This window comes from Psammomys obesus, unplaced genomic scaffold (assembly GCF_907164565.1).
Source record: "Psammomys obesus unplaced genomic scaffold, mPsaObe1.curated_primary_1811, whole genome shotgun sequence".
NCBI lineage: Eukaryota > Metazoa > Chordata > Mammalia > Rodentia > Muridae > Psammomys > Psammomys obesus.
The window spans coordinates 1,350,638-1,361,635 of NW_026585587.1; the positions used below are offsets into that span (position 1 = coordinate 1,350,638).

A 10,998-nucleotide genomic window follows, 5' to 3' on the forward strand; every position below is an offset into this window, starting at 1 on the left:
AAGAAAGAAAGAAAGAAAGAAAGAAAGAAAGAAAGAAAGAAAGAAAGCCACAGCAGTGGGCTCAGTGGTTGAACAGCCACCTGGTATCTGAGGTCTTGGATTCTATGCCCAGCACGGCTGACAACTAAAAGGACACCATAAAACAAAACAACAAAATACTCAACAATAAGTCAATAGTCAGATCCCCTGACAAACTCTCTCCTTTTTAAGTAGAGATTATTTCCAGTCTCAAGGTACCTCTGATAACTTCTGCAGTGAATCTAACACACACCCAGAAAAGTCCACCTCTCCTCTAGACTGATGCTCCAGATGTGATGCCAGGAATGGGGCAAAATGTGACAAATATGACATGATGGCAAACATAATGGTGCTGACACCTAGCAGCAGCTCTTTACAAACAGTGTAACATCCGTGTAAGTCAGGCTGCAATGAGAAGGGCCTGTCACTTGTGGGACAGTGCCCCTAAAAGCTCACAGCCTCCATCTACACACCAAGTGAAGGCACTGTGACCGTTACAGACTATATATCCACAACCTGAACACTCTCTTGGAAACCTAAACTTAAAAGTGAAAGCTCAGTGGAGAACTTGGGAAATTGTAAAAGAAGCCTGTTCAAGAGTACTGTGCCCACAGCAACTTCTGAGTCCCAGTAACTGAAGCCAAGTATAAAGGCATTAGCATTACAGGAGGGTGGTCAAGAATAAAGAAGATTGGATTATCTTTACAAACCTATTTTAAAATAAAGGATATTTTAAATAACTGAATCAATAAAAATACATACACACCCTAAACCAAGATGCCGTAACAGTGACTGTCTTATCAAGTTTGAAACAGCCATGATTCCAGGAAGAAAAAACTTAAGTCTTCTCTAGTGAAGAACAAAAGCTGGACAAACTCTCCATGCTTGTCTTAAGAGGACCGTCTCTGACACGCTTGTCAGTGTGTCCCTATAATGCAGAGAGAGCAAGCACCCACCTGGCTCTTATTAACATGGTCATTGGGGTGCACAGGCTTCTTGCTGCCGAGTTCACCTCCTAAAATTTCAATGGCTCTATTGCTAATGACCTCATTTACATTCATGTTTGTCTGGGTTCCTGATCCAGTCTGCCACACCACCAGAGGAAAGTGATCATTTAGTTTACCTTCAGCTACCTGTAGGAAGAAGAACAGGCACAGTTAAGTCTGTTTAAAATGAGGAAAACTAGGCATTTATTTAGCTATTTAAAATTACCATGACTGAGTAAAGCTCTGCTTACAGAACTATTTTAAAGATAGTTGGTTGTTGGTTGTTTCATATGCTAAGTGGCCTACTAATAGCTTCAAGACAGTTAAAGACAGCTGTGGCAAAATCCTAAATATCTGTGGCATCATGTTTTCTAATTATAGTTACTTTGAACAAGAAACTTTATATATTCTGAATGGTGACAATTTACTGGCCTCAAATGAAAACTGAATGAAAGCCCTTTTTCCTGTTTTCCTCTGCTGCCTACCTGTGAGGTTGCTAGGGTGATGTCTTCACACACATTTATTGCTGCTGCTCAGCAGGCACATCCAACAGATGTTACTGCCAGTCAGCAGGAAAATGAACCAGGGGCACAATAATGTGTGCCTTCTAAGAGCTACTTCAGGCACAGATGCCCAACAAGCAGCAATGGCCAAATGGGAAACACTGCCCAGAACTGCTCCAATTTCGGTCAGATTTCTCTTTTAAATTTATTAGTTATTTTGTGCACAGGTGTGTGTGCGTGTGTGTATATGTGCGTGTGTGTGTGTGCACGCGTGTGTGTGTGTGTGTGTGTGTGTGCGCGCATGTGTTTAAGTCACAGGACAACTTTGTACAGTTAGGAGCTCTTTCCACCTTTACGTGAATGCTGTAAATCAAACTTGGGTTTTGGGGCTTGTGAAGCAGGAGCCTTTCTTTAACCCTACACTTTACTCACTGCCGCCTCTGAGAGTTTTAACGTCTCAATTTATGTGGTAGCTCTTAAATTGTAGGCTTCCTAACACAGTGAATACTTAACTTCACTATAAAACGACTAACTTGGAAGATCAAGATGCATTTGAGAGCTCCATTAACTTAAGTCACTGTCTCCTTTTCCAGGTCTATGAACGGGAGCAGTCATCTGTCTAGAGCACAAAGCAAAGTCTGTTTCCATCCCAGACCCAGCGCTCCTGCCCTTGCTCCTCCTCAGCACTGCTTCCATCTCCCCTGCAACGGGTGTGTGCTTATGAAGGACTCAGTTACCGTGGGCTCCACCCAGAGTCATCTACTCACAGGATGAAAAGGGTTTTTTTTTTTTTTTTTTTTTAATGTTTTAAAAGCTGTGCTTGTACTCAGCATGTCCATCTAACAGCCTGGAACAGATCTTAACAACTGTTACCCAGCATTTACAGTATCAGCTTGTGTCCGCTGCTACAAGGAAGCAAGAAACAACTTAAAACACTTGGCAGGGGGACACCAGACTTTATTACATAGTTTACAAAGGAACCTCAGCATCTATGCACTCTACTACCAATGTTGAGGGGTTGGGGGCTACATAGGAAAACACACTTTCTGTCCATTTTCTTTTTCTAAACTTTGAAACTTAAAATCATAAAGTATATTTTAAAGAATGTTCCTCTGTCTAAGCTTAGGCTCTGTTCTAAGCCACTTTTAGGAACTCGTTTCTATTACTGGTAACATAACTAAGGTAACTGCATTATACACACAGCTGTTACGACCTGAGCACTTCCTTTTTATCATCATAAACACTGTAAAGGCAACACTTCAAACATAATGTTTCAACCTCTGACCACTTCCTCAAGACAGTGCCTAAAGAGATTATATTCTCGAGATGTACAACCAATTAATCAACTAATTTGAAAAGAAATCATTTATTCGTAAGATGAAATACCCAAAGTTAAAACCATCCCTTGTTTTTTCTTAAAACTATACACATCAACAGAGACTTAAAAAACATAAAATGACCCAGAAAGGTCATAGCAAGATGATTTGAACACCGCATTAAATCCTCACTGAGTAATAATGATAATGCTGCCACTCGACCTTGAAATTCATTAACCCAAGTTTTCAGAGCGCCCCTCCCGCAGGCAGAGCTTATCATAACACAGTGGAGCTCTCAGGGCTTCCGCCATTGTGTAAACACGCTTATCAGCTCCTACCTCATCTGCTGCCTTTATTATTGCACTAGCGATCTTTGGATCAAGACCATAATCCTCATTTACTTCAGCAGCAGCTCGCTTCAAGATGCCAAAAGCTTTAATGACTGGGATCTAGAGTTAACCAGAAAAAAAAAATTGCAATTTTAGATAATAAGCATGAAAACTTTATGCAGACGTAAAACTCGTAACAATGCTATGATCCACAAAAATTTAGAAAAGAGAAAAATTGCTTATGTGTATAATCAACAGAACAGAAAAAAAAAATAAGGTTTGTATCTATGTATATATATCTATAGCCAAAACACACATGCACATACAGAAATGTTCATATAAAAACAGTACCAATAACTGCTCTTCATGGATGTATACTATAAAGTATTGTGTTAATTTATGTGGTACGTATTAAAATAAATAGTACTCAATCTTCCCCCTCCTTACATATTCTATCTCATCATTTTAAACTTGACCTCAAAACAACCAGAAAAGCACTGGAATTTCAGGTGAGAACTATACCCAACTAGAAACTTAGAGTTTTCAACATGAAAATAGATGGGGACTTGAATCATCACCAAAGGCCGAGTGACACAACTATCTGGATGGCTGACTGAGTCTAGTGTTGACAAACCCATAAAAATGAAAAGGGATCAAAGGGGTCTGAGCAAAGAAAGTTCTGTTACACGGCATCAAAATAAGAAGCACCAGGTACCACGGGAGGAAAGGGAGACCGTGATATTTATCCTTAAAATACTCAAGCTTGAAGTTGAGTCTCATCACCTCTCTGCCCTTACAGGAAGCTTAGATGTAACAGTCCCGACAATGATTTAGGGGTTAACTCTCCTTTGGAGCTTAGGTGCAAACACTCGGTTCTAATCATACCAAGCTCAAAGGACATGGCTTTTTTGTATATAACAAAACTCAGTGACTAGTCTGATAGCTCACTGTCCATGGTCTCCAGAGCAGCAGCCATGCTCCCTCCCTCAAAGCCAGCTGGAGTTCACTTCCTTGTTCCGAGAAGAGGAAATATGAGACTATCTGGGGCTCAGTCACTACCTTAGGCCACTCAAATATGTATTCAGACTCTGTGTTTAATTCCTTGTCAAGGACACCATCAGCAACGTTGACAAAGAGTTTTCTTCAAGAGTCTGCTGCCATCATAAAATTCTGGACATTCCTCAGGATTCAGTGTGGAGGCCTAAAAACCAGTTAAAATGTGGAATTAACAGTATTTAGGATAAAAGAATCCTGGGACGATAACTAGTACACAGTGTCTCACCAGATGGAGCCTGGCTCCTTCCAGGCCTATCTGTTCCCTGCACTGACCATCTTTATGCCCCATTGGGCTCTGAATGGTAAGATGCACTTCACCAACTCTTCATCCCTGAGTATCAGGATGTATCCTACAGTCAGTGACATATCACAACTCCAGTTGTTACCTCCCTTGGTGCAACACATTGTGAAGTCATCTTACTTGTGGCATCTAGATTTAATGGAATGTGTCAGAGTTGTCTAGTTACATTATGTACCAAACTAACACTCACACATGCCCCTGATGATAGTACTCTGACGTGTTTGTGTAATGTACTATCTTCTGGAAACTAAACTGTAAAAGAAAGTATAATATTTAAAGATAACCGGATCTTTAAAAAAAGAAGTTGAGTACTGAAATAAAAATATTTAACAGCTACGGAATACACACACACAAACACACACACACACACACACACACACACACACACACACATCCTTCAAACGTCCCATCTTGGTTGTCAACCTGACCACTTTTGGAATCAACCAAAATCTAAAGAGCTAGGCACACTGTGTACGATTTTCTGGCGGGATCATCTGAGGTCAGAAAACCTAAATTAAATCTGCACCACTCCTTCTGCTAGCTGGCATGAGAAACAACAACAAGGAAGCCTTTGCTTTTTGTCTGCTTGCCCTCACTCTGACAGGCAAGTTCATCTATCCTGTTGCGGAGACACCCCTTCACTGGCTATTAGAACCTATTTCTTTAGGATTACAATGTAGACTGAAAACTAGCAACTCCAGAGATTCCCTGGAACTCAGGCAGCAGACTGGAACTACTGAGACATCCAGTGTTGTGCATGGAATGGCTATCAGATCCCTGGTCTTTACACTGGGAGACAGGTATTGTTGGACTACCCTGACCACAGCCTGTAAGCCACTCTAAGAATCCCACACCCACACACTATTACTATAGTCCATGAGCAAGCCATTTAATTATGATGGCTAAAAGTCCAAAGTATTCAAAACGCCTTGGCTGAAAATTACAGCATTCTAAAACGTTAATAGGTTCTTGGCATTTTAATGAAAGAGAACTCCTACTTAGAAAGCTAGTTTTCTCATAAATTTACATTTTAATTTTGTAAAATATTAATACGTTTGTGTGAACCCAGCCTTCTTCTGAGCCACTTACTGGCATACGTTCTGTCGCACCACCAATCTTAAAGTTCATTGTAGATCTCACGGTCTGGGCACCATAATACTTATCCGCTGGGACCTTCAGTTCACCGAAGGTGTCGTATTCTATACGGAAGGTTGCCTAAAGACAAGGATAAGGCATTATTTCACCTTGATGAAAGCAAACAAAATCTGATCAGCTGTGAAGAGAAAAAAATAAGTATCACAAAAACATAGAAGTGTACCTTGTCACCCTACTCCCCACTTTCAGTTTTCTTTCAAAAAACTTGACATCCATATTTATAAATTCAAGCATTAAAGACAGTTTATACAATTGATATACTGCACAGATAATAAACACAGAAAGTGTTCAAAAATTTTTAAGTTGCTATTTCTAATCAAGATTTAACCAATTCAGAGCAATAGAGGATGCCTGATGTCATTTTCTGAACTTTGCACAGGAAAGTGCACGCACATGCACACATAAAACAATATGCATCTTGCATCATTATAAACTAAATATAATTAGATGGTTTCATTTTTTTAATCCCGAAGTAATTGCTTTAGTACACAGTCAACTGACAAGGAAAAGTTAATTTGTCATTTTCTCCTAAGAGAAATAGTCACAAAAGTGTTTTATATTGCAACAGCTTTAAGGCTGTATGAAGAAAAGAAGTGTCACCTACCCAGGCCCCAAGCATACAGGACTGTAGGGACCAACTTTGGACAGGAGGAAGCAGCATTTAATACTCCTTCTACATTGCCTCACTTGAGCTTACAAGCACCTGAGGCGGTCAACAGTAAAGAAGACGCTAAAAGATTAAACAACCAGCAAATCACCCAAATAGCAAGGGAAAGGGGCTGGACCGACACTCTGCTCTGTCGGTCTCCACAAGCTGCGTGGGCCTTTTCTATCATCACTTCCTGAAGTCAAGCAACAGACAACAATTCTTAGGCAGCCCCAAGTCCTCGAGTGACAGACACCCTGTCCTGCTAAAGAATTGTAAAGGGATTTCTCCCAGGTTCAAGCTCATGGGCACTACCATCCCCCAACCTGTCTCCCAGCCTATAAACCAACAGCTGAGCCTGTAAGAAGTGCACAAGTTCAGAATCTGTATCGCAATCTATGTTAACATACACTTTACATCACATAGTAAATGGCAGCAGTAGGAAACAACACTGGCCCTTCTTCTCTTCTTTACCTTCTCAGAGAGTACCAGGATGCTGGCTTCCAAGGAAAATCAGCTTTATGAAATTAAGTTTCAGGTTTTAAATATTTATGATTACCTTCTGTGTTCAATTACTAAAAATCTCATCATTAAATATCAACAATTTATCCTCTCCATTGTTTACTGTAGTATTAAGAATAAAAGAAAATTACTTGATAAGATTCCTTTTAGTCATGTTCTTCAGCTTTAAATTTTAAAAACTAAAATTAGTTCCATATCGACCCTTAACCTTAGGTGTTATGTTGACACTTAGGTGTTATGTTCTGTCAAGTTGACAGAATCTAGAATCTCCAATTCGACAAGCCTCTGGGCCTGCCCCCAGAGATCATCTGGATTAGAGTAACTGAGATGGGAAGACCTACCTAAAGCATGCTCTGCACCACTGTGTGGCTGGCGCCAGCCTGTGCACAGCACAGCGGAGAGCGAATACCAAGGGCTCAGCCCCGAAATCAGGCACACAGAAGCAGCACCACACTGTGTCACTGGTCTATTCAGTCATTTATATCTTGTGGTGGTTTGAACAAGATGCCCCATATATTCTTGGGCATTTGAATGCTTGGTCCCCAGATGATGGTCCTGTTTAGGAAAGCTCAGGAGGTGTGGCTTTGCTGGAGGAGTTCAAAGACTAATAGCATTTTGAGTTTGCTCTCTGCTTCCAAATTAAACCCTTCGTTCCAGAGGTTGCTTCGGTCATGGTGCTGTATCACAAAAGAAAAGTAACTAACACACACACAACTACTAAAGAAAAAGAAGCAATGATAATGACATGGAGCAAGGGGGCTGGTATACGGGAGGGTTTGGGAGGGAGATAAGGGTAGGGGAAAATTATGCAGTTCTATTTCAGTTTACAAAATAAAATATGAAATCATTTTAGAGCAAGAAAGCAAGCTGAAGCTCCTGCCAGCCATCCTCTCTGCTTCCGGATTACACACCCAGTGTGACCAGTTACCTGAAGCTCCTGCTGCCGTGCTGGCCCTACCATGCTATACCACACCCCCAAACTGCAAATCAAACCTTCCTTCCCTAAACTGCACCAGGGGCTCTGACCCCGAGCCCTCTCTACAGCCTCCTGCTTATTAATCTTTGCCAACAGCCTCTAAATCCCAAGTATATGGACCACCTTGTTTACAAGGCCCCAAACAGGAAGAAGGCAGTCAACAGCTCATCAACATCTCCATATCACGCACTTCAGATGAATTTTGGGGTGTTCTTTTAAATAACAGGTAACCCAGGGCTTTCAGGGTTATGAGAATTTCTCAACACCAGAGAACAACTCTGAACAAAATCAACAGACTAGCTGGAAATGACAAGAGGGTTAAAGGGCAAGAAATGTCCTTGGAACCAGGGAAAAAGAAAAGTAACTTGATTGTATTTTCTGACATTACAAAACCCTAAGAACAGGGAACTGCTACTTTTTCACATTTGCCAAGATGTATTTGCTCCATTTTCCTGTTTCCCTAAACTATACATTAAAACAAAGAAACACAGTCTTCAAGAGATTTTAAAGTGAATTAAAATCACCAGCACAGAGTTTCAGGAACTCTAAGCAGCCTGAACTTTATAGCTTCGTTTCAAGACTTACGTTATTGTGTATGTGTCACTCGTGCAGGTATGTGTGTTTGTGTGTGTGTGCTTGCACGTGCGTGCGCACACACGTGTGTCACGACTATTACCAGTATATTGCGGATTCCCCTAAAGCCGAAGTTAGAGCTGGGTGTGAGCCACCGGGCACACATGCTGAGAATCACACACTCCTGTCTTCAGCAAAAGCAGCAAATGCTCTCCACTGGTGTCCTCTCCCCCAGCCCCAAGACTTTGTGACTTCTGGTATAGAGATGTCATACAAGTTTCTTGAAGTCCAAAGAATATCTTGGCCCTTTCAAGTACGTTAGAGGGGGTGTATTTAATGAGCAGAGAACTACACAGTGTTTTCCCAGGTTCAATCTTGATAAACCCTTGTAATTATCTCAGTTTTACCTGTACGACCTGAGACACAAAGACAACCTACCTGAAAGCAGCAACTGGACTTGAAATTACACCTCACAATATGCCTAGCGGTGGTCTTCCTAACTAGTCACTTCTCAAACTTTTTTTTAAATGCACACTCACAGTTTAACACTGTCTAAGGCACTCTAAAGAGCAAAGGGGCTTAATGAAGCATGTCATACCTTGGACTTGGGCCCTTAAGCTCCTTAGTTATCTTTCTGAATACAAAATACTGATTCATCTACAGTCCAGTCCTAACCAGTCTCCTCCGGCATGCGTCGGAGCACTCATGTTCATAAATACATGTTTATGGAGTTGAGAGTTGTACAAAAGTTGTGGGAGAAAACACATGTAACCTCACAAGCCAAGTAGTCAAGTTCGTAAGAAATAAAGCCTTTCCGTTCAGAAGACACACTAGCTTCATCCACTTCGGGGGATTTGAAAGCAGGGAAGTGCACGTCGGTGCCAAAGAACCAGAGATGAGGTGTCCCTAGACTAGCGGAGGGCTGTGTCCCGCCAGCTAGGGCCTGCTACTTGGGCAAGCAGGGGACTCCCCCTTTCCCCACATCGTCCCTGTTCCCGCACTTCCTGCATCCATCCCTGCACCCTAAGTCGTCCCCTGCTACTAAACCTGCATCCCAACATCCTCGCCCATGCACGCACTGGCCCAGAGAAGACTGTCCTGGGCTAAGCGCCTTTGCAAGCGCAGGCCTGCGGCACATCTGCCCAGTCGCCCAGCCTCCCCAGCCGGTATCCGTAGCCCCAGCGGTGCGCGCATCCCCATCGCAACGGCTGGAGGCAGCGACCGGGACGGAAGGTGAACGTACGCGCTGGCGCTGAGGCCCGGCCAGCGGGGACACCGGGGACACGCTGACGTGAAGGTCACCCCGGAGAAACCCAGCCCGAGATGCCCCCTCACCATTCGCGCGACGTTCGGGGCACCCCGCGGGAGAGGGGCCGCTCCCCCAGGGACTGTAGCACCGGCGGACAGAGCCTGGAAGAGGCGACGCGAGCGTGCGAGGAGACGGAGTGCGCGGTACATGGTACTGCCGTGCGTGGGTTGAAAGCTGAGCCCAAGCCACGCCCCCCAGTGGACGTCAGAGCCCGACCACGCTCATAGCCAATCAAACGCCTCAACCCGAGTTTGGAGGCCGGAACTAACTACGGCTGGCCAATAGCAACTGAGGGGACAGAGTGACTTTCCTGGGCGTGTTTCCTGGGCTGTTTGAAGTCCTCAGGGTTATGGGTAGCTAGTGGGGAAGGAATTATGGGAAAAAAGATGAGGCGGGAGGGCCTGTGTTTCTGCAGTATTTTAAGTGTGGCTGCCAGGAGGCGGGGTTACCACCAGCTGGTGACGCCTGTAGTACCAAGTCCGTGAAACAGCCTAGAAAAAACATGTTGTCAAGTTATTATTTCTCATGCAGTCAGCCATGATATGAATCCGTTTCTTTCAAATCTTAGCTTTCTAGAAGTTTTAGAAAGCGCGGTGAATTTAAAACAAGTTATTCATTGTCTCAGCATCTGTGGTCATCACACCTGGCTTAATTGTCATTTTGGAGTCTGTCGGTTTTCCTCTTGTCTTTTAACATGTACTCTGATAACGGTTTTTAACGGTTTTACAGTCCTTGCCGTTTATATATGTTTACATATATATATGCTTAATTGTCATTTTGGAGTCTGTCGGTTTTCCTCTGTCTTTTAACATGTACTCTGATAACGGTTTTTAACGGTTTTACAGTCGTTGCGGTTTATACACACACACACACACACACACACACACACACCTTGGGGGTATATATATGTTTAAATTATGCCGATGGAAAGGTAGTAACTGATATAAATTTGATATAAATTTCGCTTTCTATTGCTGAATCAAAGAACTGGAGCGGTGACACATGGACAGTGACGGAAATATTGTTTAGTAAGAGAAGGGGAAGATGCTCTCAAAAGTGGGAGTGGCCTACAGAGCTGGGACAGGACCCTAAACCCAGAGCCCTTTGTTTCATGACACCCATGGCTCTCTATAGGCCCTTTACATGACACTCATGCACATGCTCTATTTTTTTTTTTTAATATGTATCCTGCAGTGTTCTGCCCAGTTCACGAACCCCAAAAGACCAGGAATAAACAGACTCCGCTGTAACTACATGAGGTTCTTTTTACTGTAAATTACAAGCTGCAGCTTGGGCCCACACCCCCCA

At 42.8% G+C, this 10,998-nt stretch overlaps 1 protein-coding gene across 2 annotated transcripts in view; it reads right to left on the bottom strand.

Annotated features, from left to right (window-relative positions):
- Fh (fumarate hydratase) overlaps nucleotides 1–9,875 on the bottom strand; it is a 22,542-nt gene extending 12,667 nt beyond the window's left edge. Inside the window, exons 1-5 of one of the 2 annotated variants that reach the window (XM_055608547.1) lie at nucleotides 9,717–9,795; nucleotides 7,174–7,509; nucleotides 5,599–5,724; nucleotides 3,162–3,272; nucleotides 975–1,151 (exon numbers count right to left, since the gene is read on the bottom strand). In XM_055608547.1, coding sequence (XP_055464522.1) covers nucleotides 975–1,151; nucleotides 3,162–3,272; nucleotides 5,599–5,637 — 327 coding nt within the window. In that variant the 5' untranslated portion in view covers nucleotides 5,638–5,724; nucleotides 7,174–7,509; nucleotides 9,717–9,795. Of the gene's footprint in view, nucleotides 1–974; nucleotides 1,152–3,161; nucleotides 3,273–5,598; nucleotides 5,725–7,173; nucleotides 7,510–9,716 lie in introns of both variants that reach the window. The other variant, XM_055608539.1, reaches the window with a different exon arrangement.
- Between the last annotated feature and the right edge of the window lie 1,123 nt (nucleotides 9,876–10,998).